Genomic DNA, 17742 nt, shown 5'->3' with positions numbered 1-17742 from the left:
ACAGAACTGCACGCATTGTATTCTTCACCTGACATAATTAGGAACATTAAATCCAGACGTTTGAGATGGGCAGGGCATGTAGCACGTATGGGCGAATCCAGAAATGCATATAGAGTGTTAGTTGGGAAACCGGAGGGAAAAAGACCTTTAGGGAGGCCGAGACGTAGATGGGAGGATAATATTAAAATGGATTTGAGGGAGGTGGGGTATTATGATAGCGACTGGATTAATCTTGCACAGGATAGGGACCGCTGGCGGGCTTATGTGAGGGCGGCAATGAACCTTCGGGTTCCTTAAAAGCCATTTGTAAGTAAGTAAGTAAGTAAGTAACAACTACGAGGTTACATAGCATTGATGGTATTGGTGATAACGAGGTGATATTTGGTGAGATGAGGCAGAGGATTCGTTATAGAGTACCTGCCTAGTAGACTAATTTCAGCTTCATGTCAGCCATCTTCAGAACTAATGAAATCCTTGCTTCTTCCGGTTTCTTCAGTTGTTTTGCTGGGGGTGCGTTTGTGTATGGTATTTTGGAGTCAAATAGGGCGTGTGTTCTGAAATTTAGTTGTGTATTAAAGATGTGTTGTGAGTGTGTTTTTGTGTGTCTGTATATTTCATACTGTTCTAGTATGTTTAACACTAAAAAAAAGAACAGAACTTAAACACACTACAACAGTATGAAATATACAGACACACAAAAAACATCCTCAATACACAACTAAATATCAGAGCATACATCATACTTGACTCCACACTACCATACACAAATGCACATTCCAGCAAAACAACTGAAGAAACCAGAAGAAGCAAGGACCTCACTGAAGATGGCTAACACGAAGCTGAAACTAGTCAACTAGATAATTTACAACTTAGTTTTCATTTTAACACATGGAAGTGGTCATTATAACGATATTCCTAAGTGATATGGTGCTAAATGTGTGTAATCAAGATGTACAGAATGTAAAAGTTAAGGAGCAAGCCTGAATGATAACTATATTGACACAATAAAATATTAATGGTTGTGTAATAGTGAGACGAGATAAACAAATGGTACACACATATTAACATAAAATGAAACATTATACAGGGTCTTGCAATTAACGTTTCCCATTTTCAAAATACCATAACTGATTGTTTAAATAAATTACAAATTATGGACACTGTTAGGCATGTTATAGTCTTATATTTACAGATTATTACCTATTTTTTTTTAAATTACATCCTTAAGATGCCCACCATTAGCATCAATACATTGTTGTAATCTTCTTTGTACACTTGTCATTACTCTCTGCAAAAAGGTCTGGCATGACACCAGCAATTTCCTCACGAATTGCATTTTTGAGGCTGTTGATATCAGGGAGTCTACGAGCGTAGACCTTAGTTTTCAGGTCTGGGGATACAGAGGGCCATTGACTGTCAGTGAACCTGGAGAGAAGTCACCCGGGGAAAGTAGCATGCAGCGTGTTCATTGAAAGATGTGCCATATGTGCTGTGGCTTCATCATGTTGAAACCATATGGTCTCAATGTTCCAGATACGACGTGCCAATTGAATGACACGGACTTTGCACAGCCATTCTCACATGTTCAATATTTTCAAGTGTCTGCGCTGTTTTTGTATGAACATGAGGTTGGTTTTGAACAGATCCGACTTCATGCCACTGGCTCACCCACCGACTGATTATTTTTCGTGATGGTGCAATTCCACATCGCCAAATATCCGCCGAAATTCGCGCTGTACAGCCACAATTGACTTGCTTGATAAATAATGTTCTATGCAGAAAATGCGCTGCTGCAAAGGCCAACGTTCCATGGCTAACTAAATCCATGGCCATGCTAGATCAAATTACAATGATCAAAGCCTCCCCCTTAAATGATGCATGCATAATTACCAACTTAAAATGGGGAACGTAAAATACCAGATTCTGTACAAATTACAAGAATGTCCTGCTTTTAACGAGGGGAAAAAGGATATAGAAACTAAACAATCTCTTTGAATACCTCAATTTAACCATTAGAATAACCTATACAAAAAGCCACTCAGAAAGAATATTCTACTAAAAATAAGGCAAAAACAATATCCAAAAAAAGAGTGCCAAAATGTATGCACTAATGGCTCTCGAAGTATGAAAAGAATGGAAGCTGGAGTACTCTGTATTGTTTATTATTCACGAGATGAAGAGTAGAGGATGAAGCAGCAGGGCGAAATTAGTTACCGATATCAATGCTTACATCATGTGACACAATAGTGATACTATTCATTAAAAAGTATGCAGACTTCATCAGTTGATGGTCATTGCTCTTGCACTTAGGAAGTGAGAAGTTAAGCTATTACCACAGTCTATTATATACAGCCACGAAGCTCAATACGTAGTAAATATGCATCCATATACAGTTGCTAACAATTAGGATCGCTACTAGCACCTCATTACAGACAATGCGAAATAGTACCTGCACAGTCTATTGTTCCTAGTACCCTCATAAACTCAAGCTTCGTGACTATAAATATTAGACTGTGCTATTACTGTATTTTCTCGAATATCCCACGTACTTTTTTTTTACGAAATATACAAAAAAGATACCACACAAAATACAAAATGGAATTCCCCAGGGCTCTGTTCTTAGTCCAACAATGTTTAAAATCATGTTGTACGATATCTCAACACAGTTACCTGCAGACATAAAAATTAGTATTTATGCAGATGACATCACCATCTGGTCCACACACTTCACCCCAGAAGTTGCCAGAAGCAGATTAAAAATGGCTTTAAATATAATTTCTAAATGGGTCTCAAAATGGAATCTCACCATTTCTTCAATGAAAACAGAATACATAGTTCTTACACAAAGGTACTCTTTAAAAAACTATCAACTAAATTTAACCATAAATAATGAGCAATTAACATTCAATAGAAATCCCACTTGATGGAAAATTATTACGGAAAGACCACATATAACACCATACAACGTACTTACTTATTGCTTTTAAGGAACCCAGAGGTACATTACCACCCTCACATAAGCCAGCTATCGGTCCCTATCCCGAGCAAGATTAATCCAGTCTCTACCATCATATCCCACCTCCCTCAAATACATTTTAATATTATCCTTCCATTTATGTCTCGGCCTCCCCAAAGGTCTTATTCCCTCCAGTCTTCCAACTAACACTCTATAGGCATTTCTGGATTCGCCCATATGTGCTACATGCCCTGCCCATCTCAAATGTCTGGATTTAATGTTCCTAATTATGTCAGGTGAAGAATAAAATGCATGCAGTTCTGCATTATGTAACTTTATGCATTCCCCTGTAACTTCATTCCTCTTAGCCCCAAATATTTTCCTAAGCACCTGATTCTCAAACACCCTTGATCTCTGATCCTCTCTCAAAGTGAGAGTCCAATTTTCACAACCATTCACTACATGAAATTCTCACCATTCCACAGCTCTGGAAATTTGTATATTTAATTTACAGTGGACATCGTGTAATCAGCTTATAGCTGAACACACGTATTAAGAAGTAAGTATACAAATAAAAGTGTGCAGCTTATTCAAAATTAATTTGACAACACTGCCCGATTTTCCTTCCTCAGAACTCCTAAAGTGGTAGCACATGCCATTATCTTCCCACACAAGTGTTTCAATTGTTAGCATTGTTAAATGGCGTTTGAATTAGCAGTATGTGTGCTGGAATCAAGTTCAAGTGAGAAATGTATAGTTTGTGCATCTTATATTTTCAATTCTAAAGGCATGAGATTGAAATCCTTTACTTGTAGTGACAAAAAAAAAAAAAAAAAACCGAAGTAGGCTGTATCGGAGAGACATCCATGTTTTAGTCATGAATACGTCACTGAAAGAATTTCCGTTAAGGTAAACGTCAGCAGTGACAGCGCCTTTTAATGTCGACATCAGGCACAACAGACACAGAAAAACTGCACTTGCTCGCACCGTGTCTTGTCCATTCTGATGCTCAGCTTTAAGACATGCCATATACTCTCTACAACGTTGAGCATTGCTTTCAGGCACACCAATATGTCTTATATCATACTGATGTCCTTTCATCTATTTTGGCTTGGCTTTTTCAGTGGCTGTCTTCGACATTTTGAAATTCTGTCGCCAAATTTCATTTTACACGTGCACCATTCACTTGTTTTAAATATCATTGTACAGCAGTCTATTATGCCTCAAAGAATTCTTTATTCCCTTTAAAATGACACCTTGATCATCGAAATACGTCCACTCAGTCTGAAGTTACAAAATGGCACTGCAATTGGTGCTGCACTGTGATGATGTCAACAGTGTACGTGATTGTTATGTTTACTATAGTGCATAATTATGTCCTCTACACCAGTGTTCTGCAATTGGTGTGCCTTCGCAGGGTTAAAGGCGTGACACGAAAATTAATTAAAATTAAAATGATGTGGTGAAAAAACATTCCTAATACCCGAGTGTGTTGTGGTGAAAAACTCAGTAGTGTTGCTTTGATTCCCAGTAAATTCCAACGACATTTGTTAAGAAAACATTCCTTTCTGTCAAGCGAAGATGTGAATTATTTTCGTCGGTTGTTGGAACAAAAGAAAAAACAACAAAAACAAGTGAAGCTCATGATGATGTCGGTATGTGTTTCACAAAAAATACAGGAAGCTAGCTATAAGATAGCCGAACTTATCGTGAAGGCCAAAAAAACACACACAATAGCTGAAATGTTGTTAATGCCTGCCTGTAAAGGTATGATGAAAATAATCCTGTTCAGAAGTTACCAGTGAAATTTAAAAATTTCCTCTCTATGCAGCCGAGTTAGTGACACCAAAAACATTATGAAGGATAAAATAAAGAGCAGCCAGAAGTTCTCATATCAGATCGACACGTCCACCAATATTACTGCTCACGCACAACTTCTTTCCTACATTCGGTACACTGATGGTGATATAACTGCAAGTAATTTCTTTTTTTACAACGAACTGCTCTAGCAAGCAACTGGTGAAGAAATATTTCGTATAACTAATGAATATGTGGTTAGTAATGAATTAACATGGGAGAATTGCGTGTTTGTACAGATTGAGCCGTTTCTATGACAGGCCGAGTTAAAGGATTCGTGGCTAAAGTACGTGAAGTAAATCCGAACATATGGAGCGACCACTGTCTCATCCACCGTGAAGCCACTGTTGTTAAGTCTTCGCCAACTTCTCTGAAAATTGTGATGGGCGAAGTAGTAAAAGTCGTGAACTTCATCAAATCGTGGCCCCTAAATATGCGGCTTTTTTTCCATTTTGTGTCAGGAAATGGGATCAGAGCACATACACTCCTGCTACCTACAGAAGTGCGATGGTTATGACGAGGTAAAGTGTCAGCGTGAATGTTTGAACTTAGAGGAGGTACTTACATTTTTTACTATTGAGGGGCATGAGTACACTGATTTATTTGCAGATGATGAATGGGTATCTAAGATGGCATATCTTTCCGATATTTTCATACATTTCAATGAGCTTAATAGAAAAATGCAAGGTTGGGAAGAAAATATCCTGACTAGTATGATGAAAGAGTAATGGAATGGATAGTATGGATAAGATAGATAAGATAGAAGGATTTGTGAAAACTGAATTTGTGGATACAGATTATTGAAAATGGGTCACTTGAGATGTTCCCAACTGCGTGGCCCCTTGCTGAAGGTAATAAAGTGTTGCTGGACTTAATTAAAGAACATTTAGCAATCTTACAGCAGAAGTTTAAGGATTATTTTGGAGAGATTTCGACTTGGTTCGTGATCCATTCATTGTGGATTCAAAACATCTTCTATATAATATACTCGTACAAGAGGAATTGGCAGATATAAAAGCAAGTAAAACAATGAAATTAAAACTTCTCGAAATGCCTTTGGAAACATTTTGGTTGTCAATAAGGAGTGAATACCAGGCTATTTCCGAAATCGCAGTTAATATGTTATTGCCATTTTCCACCACATATATGTGTGAACAGAGCTTCTCGACTGAAATTAAAACATCGAAGAGGGAGAGACTCAGATTCACCGATGAAGAAATGAGGCTTGAAATTAAAACATCGAAGAGGGAGAGACTCCGATTCACCGATGAAGAAATGAGGCTTGCACTGTCAATGATTCCACCACGGATCAGCCACCTGTGTGCAGCTAAGCAGTCCCAAGTATCACATTGAAGGTGTGAGTAGAGTTATTTACTTCAATATTAGTAACAGAATCGTGTATTTTGTACAGTGAATTACAGTTCATAAATTGTTAATAAATGCAAGAGTCGATTTCTGTTTTATAATAGTAATAATGATAATAATAACAATAATAATAATAATAATAATAATAATAATAATAAATTTGATTACCGGTAAGTAATTTTATTAAAAGAGACACATCATATGTTTTTGAGGGGATAAACATTTTGGTGTGCCATGTTGAGTCTAGGCCCATCTAGGGTGTGCTGTGAGTAGAAAAAGGTCGCGGAACACTGCTCTACACGATGGCGTATGTCACTTAGCTCTAGTTTCTAAGATAAGTGTTGACCACAGTGTATCGAAAAGTGTCTCATCCAAAATAGATGGAAATCATGACACATGCTATTAATATTGCAGGACATCGTGTAAATTGTCAATTAAGCACGACAACTGACATGAATGCTGTACGTGTGCATAGCATGAGTTTGAAGTGAATCCTGTTCCAGGATAAAATTAATTAATTTATTGTTAACCAACTGTATTTGCATTTAATTATATTTTATATGTGGCGAATACATTTGTTGAAAGCTATATTTTTGTAATTTGTGTTGGTTTTATTTTTTTTTTTCTTTTGCCTTTCAAAAGTGGGATGCGCAGCTTATGCATATGTGTGGGGTATTCGAGAAAATACGGTAATTATAATTCATACTAGATTAAGCAATTATTAATACTTATTTTATTAAAATAATTATCCATTAATTTTCATATGCTTATTGTAACTAATGTTTCTGGCACGAGTATTAATCTGACCATGGGGATGCTTGTATAAGTGACGTTTATCATAATCAGCAGCCACAGTAATAAAGGTCACATTCCTTCTGCTCGTCTTCTCGTAAGTAATCAACAATAAACTCTTTTCACAATATGTTCTACTGACACAGAATGCTTCAAACCTTGGAGATGAACAAAAAATAATCAAGATCACAGAATGACCAACTTTAACACCGTTTTGTCAGACCCAAAGCAATGTTAAAACAAATACTCTTTAACAGTAGCTCTAAATTAAATAAGAAGAAAAACCCAGATGCCCAGTCTGAAGAGGGAAATAAGGTTCAAGTGGGTACTACTATATATATTTGAAACAGCAAATCTACTTGTCACCAGGATTGCAGCTGCACTTCGATATATAACACCACAGAATTTAAAAATAAGTAAGGCGAAGACTTTTTTAACAATAATAAAAAAAATAAAACATGCAGAGTAAAAATTATTAAAAGATACGAAAAATGAAATGAAAAAGTAAATGATAAAAAGTGCAGTATCTCAATTCTGCATTACTATTTAACGGAACACCAATTCAACATCTGCTTGAAGGATAAAATCTCAATAAAGACCACATTTTGCGATGCAGGAAAACTCTCCTGAAAGACGTTAACCTATATGCACTTCACTGAAAAGCTAGAAGTTCCACAATACGTTTATTAAAACCACAAAGATATTAAATGAAAATGGGAAATTAAAACTACAAGTCATATTGGGGAAAAATTATTATACCTTGATTTCAACAAAATAGATTATATTGACTCTCAATGTAACAATGCTATACTTACATTTCCAATTTCAAAATTCTGCCTCATTAGCAGGTACAAAGAAGCAGAGGCATGGGATCGAACGCTGCTCATATTGGAACTGCAGTGTTTGAGTAACCGCAGACATAGATCTGCACATTGCTCCGTCTCCTCATCAAACAGCAAGTTTGGAAACTATAAAAATAAAAATACCGGTAATTGACAATGTCAAACTCATTCAAACCTGTAACAAGTGGCAATGGTAGAAGAGAACAACAGAAGTGAAGATGATCAAAATAATAGCTACGTACCTTAAATACAAGTGAACGTTGAGTTGCAAACATGTTCTGAAGGACACATGTGCTTTGATTTCGCCCAAGTGCATGTAACAGAACCTTCAGTACAACACCCAACAGACTCTGCAAATTATCCAATTGGGATGCGACCTGTAATAACAAGTTCATGAATTAAAAGATAAATTAATTTTTTTTATTACTCGTGTTGTTCTGTATGAAGGAGAAAACAGAGCACTTTTCGACACCAAAGATTGCATACTAAATACCAGAACCCATTTCACAAAATATTAAACTGCACATTTAATAAAGCTTTTTAAATAGAGTCTAAAAATATCACAATAATTCATACATAACTAAATCACTTAAATCACTAGCTTGACTCTAGCAAATTCCTAGATATCATATAACTTTGATCTATTTCTCTTCCTAAGAATATATCTAGCATGCACTTGCTCTTTCAATTTTTCTGTTAAAATAATTCCCCAAGTGTCCTTTTGCTTATTCCAAATTGAATTCTTCTATTATAAGCAATTTCATACCCAAACATATCAAATTTTCCACAAACTTTTATGTTTTTCTTTTTTCCCAGAATTGCTTAATGCAGTTAAGTACCATTTTCTCTATGCTAATTTTTGGGCCATATAACTTTATGTTCTAGTCCACCAAGTTAGCTCTATGGTAGCGTGTCTGCCTCCAGATTAGCCGGCCTGGGTTCAATTCCCGGCGGGGTCAGATATTTTCTGGTAAAATTTCTACCTTGGGACTAGGAGAGATGGTGGTGCACAAATTCTAATCACTAAATTGTGCACCTATATGCCTGGGTTAAATTCCACATCTCTCTGCAGTGCATACGAAGGGAAGGCATATGTCACTGTTAATAGTGATTCGTCCGTCGGATGGGGACGTTAAACCTGGTGGCCCCCCTTGGTGCTATTCGACAGGAGTAGGCTACGTGCTGGCACTGGGTTTCCCCTTCTCCCTTCCTTACCTTCAGCATCATCCTCACCCATTCCCTACACTACACTTACACGAACATGGAGCTCTACCTCCATGCCTCCAAGTGTCTTCATGGCATGGTGCAGATCACACCACCTCATTCTAGTGAAGAGATCAAGATATCACGGAGCTCTACCTCCATGCCTCCAAGTGTCTTCATGGCATGGTGCAGATCACACCACCTCATTCTAGTGCAGAGATCAAGATATCACGGAGCTCTACCTCCATGCCCCCAAGTGCCTTCATGGCATGGTGCATTTTTTGTGTTCTCAAGTTTTATTTTCTTATTTACTGTGGTAAATATGCTCAACCTATCACTTACATCTCAACAGGTTTCAAGAGGCCAAATAGTAGAAAACAAATGACTATGGAACATAAAAAATTGCATTTACAGTAGAATGCATTCACCAACAATAGAAGAAAATAAAACGAAATCAGGATATTGAATATTTTGTAAGAGATGTACCAACTTAATTATAGAGTTTTTTCATAACATACTGCAGCAACATTTACTGGCATTTTTATGATTCATTTCTCACAATCAGTTTTACAAATTTCTTTTGAGCAGCTGAGAGAGGATCAGGTGCTGGTATGGCGTACCATTGAGTATTGAAAGACAAGAAGCACTGGGAATTTTGAAGTCTTCTGTAACTGTTGCATTTCTTTCTGCCTCTGGGGTATTATTCCTGGGGTATTATGCTGTGCTGGGGTATTATTCCTGCGCACTTACTGCTTCAGAAATTCAAGGTGAAAATAAAGAGAAATACCACTACAGACTCCATATTTTAGTGCTTTAACACAAGGGCTTAAAATTTTGAACTTTTATTTTCAGGAATATAATGTTTTATGTGAATATTTATCATGCAAATCAACGTGTAAATACTTTTCTTCTTTTTCGTCTGAATTCATTAAGGGTGTAGAATACTTACTACCTATAGCATGTAGGCACAAATGGCCCATATTGCGCACCCCATAAACTGGAAATTAACCCAGAAGACTGCAATGTGTTAACACACTTTGATATGTAAATAATGAATAATAACAAAATCGACCAACTACTTTAGAAGAACATAGAAGCAGTCAAATCATTTCAGATGGCGGGGATACTAAAAATATATCCTCATAGAAATCTAGAGCTAAATCTTCTAATTCGCATAACTGACAATTACCTGCACAATCCTTTCCAAAGTATCCAAAATGATAAAACTGACTTCTGTTGCAAGATTGCCTTCAATATGTGCATCTGTTTCAATCTCTGCTCGTGGCCGTTCAGGAATTTCAGATGTTGGGCGATAAGCCATTTGTTCCTTCCGCCACCGCAGGCGGTCTCCAGGCCAACCAGGAGACGGAGGATTTCGTTCTACATTAAATAAATACATAAAAATTACTTAAATATATTTTGTTTCAATAATGTATCATCGACAATAAATTTTTTTTATTTTTATGAAAAAAAAAATTGCAGTAATTAGAAAACAAATTCAAGATGCGAAAACTTACAGAAGAATACAAAAATTAGGGCCTAGGAGTTAACATAAACAGAACAGGATATTATATTTGTGGACAACAACGTGATTTAATTTAGGAAGATGGCCATTGTAGCGAATATCACAGAGAATAAATACTTAGTACTTCATTGTTGGATGCATTCTTTTAACACTTTTAAAGTCACTGACTAGACTTCGGACAATGACGGACACCACATCGAAACTTGTCAGCCAGTTAATATTTATAACATATTGCTAAAAAAATTAGTGAAGCAGGTTTTTTGTCTGCTATAAATTCTTGTTATAAGGCAATAACTGTGCTGTAATGATATCACAACTTGCGTTAACATCTTTTCTATTCGGGAAACACGACATTTGGTTTTCATCTTCATTGTAGTCCAAGGACACCGGATAGCAATCCATCCATGCTGAAAACCAATATGATTTAGCCTGATCTTCTCCATTTGACTATGGCCATTTTAGAACATATCGGGGACTATGGTCATTGTTGTGGTCTAATTCAGATGTTATTGCAAAGGAACTACAAAATGGTTGATATCAGAGAAGCTGAAGTCGCACGAGCTGTCACTATCATTCAGCAGGGTTGGACTTATCGTCAGATTGTCAATGACTCCGTTACTCTGTGTCAGTTGTGTATAGAGCTGTCAAATGTTATAGGGAATCAGGACAGTACGAAAAGAGACGTGTGCAATGACGTAAACGAAAGACAATTGGAAATCAAGACAGATCTTCAGATCTTTCTGCTCTGCATCGGTATACATTCACTCCTCGTGACCTGCAAAACGACCTCAGGTTAGTACATGGAATAGCAGTAAGTGACCAGATGGTCAGGAATAGATTGTGGGAAGTTATTTTGAGAGTTCGGAGACCTCTACATGCCCCTTGTTTGGAGGTTCATCACAAGCAAGCAAGGTTAAGATTTGCTCTGGAACATGTAAATTGGCAACTTCGACATTGTTCACAGAGGAATCAAGGTTCTCCCTGACTTCCTATGATGGATGATTACATGTCTGGAGACGTCACAGAAAGTATTTCGATGAACCTAACATTCTTGAAATTGTAGGTTTGATGGGGGCTCAATTATGATCTGGGCCAGCATCAGCTTAGAAACAAAAACTGCCCTGACCATCATTCCTGGCCAGCTAAATGCAATTGGTTATGTTGAGAATATACTGCGACAACATGTTCTGCCTGTAACAGAATGTATGGGTGCTGGATTTATGTTGATGCATGATGTGAGAGCTCATGTTGTCGCCGTCTCCATGAACTTTCTGAACGAGCATGGAATTCCTGTAATGGATTGGCCAATGATTAGTTCAGATTTAAATCCTACTGAACATGAAAGACCCAACCGTAGATGCCATCGAAGCCCACAGAACCTCGAAAAGCTTGCAATGGCACTTAATCAAGAGTGGATGAATATACCCCAAGTCAACATTCATCAGCTTGTGAGAAGCATGTCTCACAGATGCCAATCAGTACTTCATGCTCATGGAGGCCACACGAGGTACTAAATCCATGTAGAGATTGTGAGGACTCATGATTGTTAGAATAAAGAAACATATTTTTCACTTTGTTTTGTGCAGTATTGAGTAAGATGACCATTGTTGACAAGAACTTGGTTGTAAATGGCCATGGAAAGTAATTTGTTATAAAATATAGTGTCTGACATTCATGCTGTACTAAGGACAACATTCTACATTTACATTGTTCAATAAAAAATTAATTTTAAATCTTGTTCTGCTAATTTTTTTAGCAGTTTTTATTAACACAGTAAAGAAGTTATAACGTTAATCAGTAAATACTTAGGGATGAAAATTACTAAAGATGGTAAACTAGGATAATACTATAGTTAAAGCTATAATAACGTACAGCTCGGATGCTGGCCTTGAAAAAAAAGCTCTGGAAAAGCATAAAAGAGTACAGAATTGGATTTCTGGAGACAAGCTACACAAGAACTCAGAAGGGAAAAAATTACAAACAAACGGGTTAGAGAAATAATGGGCTTAACAAACTCCTCAACATATGACATAAGAACTGAACAACTTATCTGTTATAGCTATGCACAAAAAATAGGGAATTAAAGGTTACCAAAGCAAGTACAGTATTTAACATAATACCGTTGGGATTAAGAAAATGAGGGAGACAAACAACAAGTTTGTTTGGTTTGCCTTTGGAAGTGATCTGTTACTTGTCGGTACATCAAAGGAAGATGGTATTCGTTGTGGACGGGATTTGCCACTAGTTTGTAGTTCGTAGCAGAATGCAGCGCTTAGTTCAATTTCATCAACAGGATGTCGAAACTGGAGTGGATGGGAGATGCTGTTATAAATCTTATTAATGCATATAGGGAGCAGGAAACTTTATGGAATCCCAAGCATCCTACTTACCACAATAAAGTAAGAAAACATGATGTTTGGGAAGCTATTGGAAAGATGTGCAGCTGCAAGGCAGGCGAGTCAAACACATGCAAAATTTGAAAATTATTTTTGTTTATTTATTTTCAGTGCATACATATTTGTTGTTTATTGTAGGGAGCAGAAGTCCACAAAAAGATCTGGAATGGGGAGTGATGAAGTGTATGAGTCAACTTGGTTCGCATATGAACATATGTCGTTCCTTTTGGACAAAGTCACACCCAGAAAAAACAAAGTTCCAACCTTGTGCACACAAAATAAATTATTGGCACTGAAAAGTGCCTTTTTGTAAGCATGATGCGCATTCGATAAACATAGACAAATCTCTCTTTTTAGTATTTTAAGTTAATTATTGTCAGTGAGGTATCCGTATATTGAAACTTTCCCCTGTCTTGCAGTCGTACCTTAATAAAAACTTCCAGTTTCTCAATTGTAGCTGTACATACTTCTGGAACAATCCTGGTAATCAGTTATTTCGACACCTTGAATAAATATATTAAACTTGTATACGAATCTCCTGTAGTGAGATATCGAAGTGTTAATGCTAGCCTTTCCTGAATAGGTATTGCTTCTCGCCAGCCTGTGTCTTTCTTGGAAATCTTTGGCCTTATTTTGTTCAGTAATATTTCGAAGTCTCTTTCTGAAATGCGACAGAAGTTGTGAAACTGTCCCGATTCCATTCAATGTAAATCATGAAGCTAGTCAGTGCCTCTATATTGATTGCGACTTTCGTAGAGTGGCGTCTGCCACCATCGCCTTTTGTTTTTTAATTTTCTTTTTGTTAAACTGTCTATAACAACAATGGCTGCACTTGCTTTAATTATATTTCCGTCTGCCTTTATTGCGGATAATCAGCGAATGTGAATGTTTTCTGACCATTTGCTGATGATTTGTACGTTGCTCCAAACAACGAATGAACAACTAAGTTTCCCTTCATCATTCATTTGTTGTTCGTTTGCTAAGTGTGTACCACCTTAAGAGGAATCAAGAAAGAGCTATGGAAGGGTCAAGATGGATGGAGGTTGGGAATCAGAAGACAGCATAATCTGTTATTACTCAGTAAAGACGAATAGAGACGTGGTGGAACTTGGAACTATGTAATACTAGAGCTGTCATGTATGACAGCTCGACCAATGTTATGTACAGTTGTGTTTCCTTTCACATATGGGTAGGGAGCTATGGATCAGAAGCCTAATAATAAAATTCACGAGCAGACTCGTCGTATTATTTATAATGTAGTCCTTAAATAATCAAAACATTGAGGATTTATTCAGTTGCGGTAACAAGAACAGAAATAAGGAAATAGAGACTTGTGGAAATAGAGCATCATCGACACCACACGTAAACAGAAGAAGTGCATCACGAAACAGGAAGTCTAGAAGCGTAGAGAGGACTAATAAGAATAGTAACTCATCAAGTGGGCAGAAGAAATCAGAAATAACAAATAGAAGAATTGATGAGCTTACGGGAGTGAATGATATTAGAGCATACCTAAGTAAACTAGAGAACACTGTTTTCACAGATCCCTTTAGAAGAAAGAAGAGTGAAGAAGGACAACCTAGTACGGAAGAAGATGCTGGAACCAGTGAAGATGCTGTTTGGGGAGCTGAGGCACAGACTGAGAGAACGACCAGTGAGGGTAGGCTGAGGCGCGCAAGTGAAAACTCAACAAGGAGAAGCGATTGTGGATCAACCGGCAAAGTCAGCGCAAGTGAAGAGCAATTTATAAGAATGCCACATGCCGTTGGTAGTCCGGGGTGCGCGAGAGGAAGTGCTACCATATGGAGGAGCTATGCGATACCGACCGATGAAGTAGGAGAAGGTGACGAACAGTTATTAAGAGGTAAATTGACAAATAGAAACTCTATCAGAAATAAAGTAGATTCAATCAAAACTATAGATACTGAACGAAACTACCTACTAAGAGATAGGCATCAGCAAAGACTAAATTTTCCTAAAATTAGAAACACTTATTATTAATTAAATTATATAAGCAGATAGGTTTTGAAAATAAGATAGAATTACGTCAAGGTTTTAAAATAATAAAAATTGAAAATAGAGAATTAAGGTAGTTATTAATGTATTCAGATAGCTATATTATTTAGTAAAGGTTCAGAAGATAATTTTGACTTTATAAATTGCTTTACTAATATGTCTTAATTTCAATAATAATGCATTTATAATAAATTTAGTAGGCATTATAATAGTAATGAATTGATAATGAGTACATGCGACACAATAATGAAACTAAATTGAGGTTGATTATGTAAGCAACTTGTCAAGTTTGCTTTTAAGCAGGTATGCGGTAGTCTTCATTGAAGTTACGCAAACGTTTCTGCTGACAAGGAAATATTGTAAGAAATAAAGACAACCTACAATTTGTAAAAATTGTAATTGTAATAATGTAAAATGTTGACATGTTCCACATCTTAAAGCTTCATTGCTCATGTAAGATCTATGGAATAAAATAAATGAATGAATGAATGAATGAAAGAATGTATCGAGTCAGGTAATTCAGGTTCATGACTTACAGTATGTCGACATCTGATCACCTAATTGGAATAATAAGTTATTATTAAAATAAGACCTAAATAATTACAATTAAATTGTGAAAAGGAGCAGATAAAATAAGGTTTAATGTCTTAATGGTTATCACGATTGGTTTAAACATGCACTAAAACCAGATGTAAGTGCAAGTTTGAACCAATAAATTATTGAGATTTGCGATAAAATAATGAGTCTAGGAAATTGTATATTTAGTATGTAGAACTACATTTGTTTATAGATCTTTTGTTATATTATTAAGTTTTGTACTTGTGAACTATATCAATAAATCAATATGTCAATATTTATAATGTTATTAAGTTTGCAGATGTAGAGAAAGAACAAGGCTCAAAAATCCCTGTTGAGAAAGCTACAGAACAAGCTGTGGCATTGACTGGTTACAGTAAATCAACTATTTGTAGAATATGCAAGCAGGGCCATAACGAAGAAAGTGGTGAAAGCAAGGTAACATCTCGAAAGGTACTCCATTTCCTGCTAACAAAATTAAGATAGACGACATGGATAGAAGTATCCTATGAAGGAACTTCCAGGAATATTACGAAATTCATTATAAATTCCAACTTGGCGTAAACTGCATTCATTTTGCGTTATAATACTGGTTTTTCTGGAAGTAGAGAAACACTTCGAAAAATTGTGAAGTCTATGGGGTCTACATTAAAAAAATGCAAAAATAACAGTAGTTTGCTGATGAGTACAGTGACAGAGTAGCTCAAAGAGCGTTATATTTCAGAACACTGAGAAAAATGAAAACAGAGACCTATTGTATAGATCTATGTGGTTGAAACGTGGATTCACACCCACTGTAGAGTATCTAAATGTTGACAACGTGATACAATTCCAAGGGCTAACACAATTGACAGTTCTGGACAGCACCTAATATTGGTTCATGCAGAAGTGAAATGGGATTTATTCCATGCATGTGTAATGTTATTTCATTAAATAATACAGAGCGTTCGGCTAGATTCCCTAGCCATAAATGCAAAAACAACTGATGTGCCTGTTACTTACTCGGAGCTGTACCGAATATTATCATCATCATCATCATCATCATCATCATCATCATCATCATCATCATCATCATCATAACTGTCATCAGCATAAAAAATTGTCGTTTCTTCATTTCAAGACATCTGCAACCATTATGAGTAGAGTAGTGTGCTTTAGTTGTCTCTGTAGCCTGCCTGTATTGTTTTTAATGTAAACAGTGGTGGTAGTGACCTCATCTTCGGGATTTTACTCACCTTTGTCGAGTAATATAAACTGAATCTATATATAGTATGCAAAAAAAAAAAAAAATAAAAAAAAATAATAATAATAATAATAATAATAATAATAATAATAATAATAATAATAATAACAACAACACACTTACTTACTTATGGATTTTAAAGAACCCGGAGGTTCATTGCCACCCTCACATAAGCCCACCATCAATCCCTATTAATTCAGTCTCTAACATCATATCCCACATCCCTCAAATCCATTTTTATATTTTGCTCCCATCTATGTCTCGGCCTCTCCAAAGGTCTCTTTCCCCTCTGGCCTTCCAACTAACACTCTAAATACTTTTCTGGATTTGCCCATACATGTTACATGCCCTGCCCATCTCAAATGTCTGGATTTAATGTTCCTAATTATGTCAGGTGAAGAATACAATGTGTAATATAATAATAATAATAATAATAATAATAATAATAATAATAATAATAATGATGATGATGATAATAATAATAATGATAATAATAATAGTAACAATAATAGTAATGTGAATAAATAAATACAAAAATATAACAACCACAACATAACAACAAAAGCATTCATTAAAATGAACGAATGAATGAATGAATGAATGAATGAATGAATGAATGAATGAATGAATGAATGAATGAAATGTTACACCCAACATTTAAATCGAGATCTGTGGACCTGCAGTTTGATACTAAACCAACTCAACTATGGAATACACTAAAGATTATGTTGCTATGAACCCACTGCCAGTCCTTAGAAGCTGTAGCTAAACGACTTGTATCATTATCAGTTCCACCAACTGAATTTAGTACTGGTTGCTGTAGAAAAGGACTTTCGTCTGTCAATTATTAGGTGGGGGGAGGGAAATTGTCTGTTACAATCGTTGCTTACGAGATTATATACAAGCTGGCACATACCGCAATCGAGAGTGGGTCTCTGAGCGTCATGACAATTTCTGCAGTCCTATTAAAT

General features: G+C 36.2%; 1 protein-coding gene across 5 annotated transcripts in view; it reads right to left on the bottom strand.

Annotated features, from left to right (window-relative positions):
* The window catches only part of Zir (dedicator of cytokinesis), a 302289-nt gene that overhangs the window by 122520 nt on the left and 162027 nt on the right, over positions 1–17742 (bottom strand). For all 5 annotated transcript variants that reach the window (XM_069836641.1, XM_069836643.1, XM_069836642.1 and 2 more), the window contains 3 exons: positions 10205–10395; positions 8055–8189; positions 7786–7938 (listed from right to left, as the gene is read on the bottom strand). In XM_069836641.1, coding sequence (XP_069692742.1) covers positions 7786–7938; positions 8055–8189; positions 10205–10395 — 479 coding nt within the window. The remainder of the gene's footprint in view (positions 1–7785; positions 7939–8054; positions 8190–10204; positions 10396–17742) is intronic.

The sequence above is a fragment of the Periplaneta americana genome, chromosome 10, assembly GCF_040183065.1.
Source record: "Periplaneta americana isolate PAMFEO1 chromosome 10, P.americana_PAMFEO1_priV1, whole genome shotgun sequence".
Lineage (NCBI taxonomy): Eukaryota > Metazoa > Arthropoda > Insecta > Blattodea > Blattidae > Periplaneta > Periplaneta americana.
The sequence above is the reverse complement of the archived record's forward strand: the minus strand, read 5'-3'. Positions and strand labels throughout refer to the sequence as shown.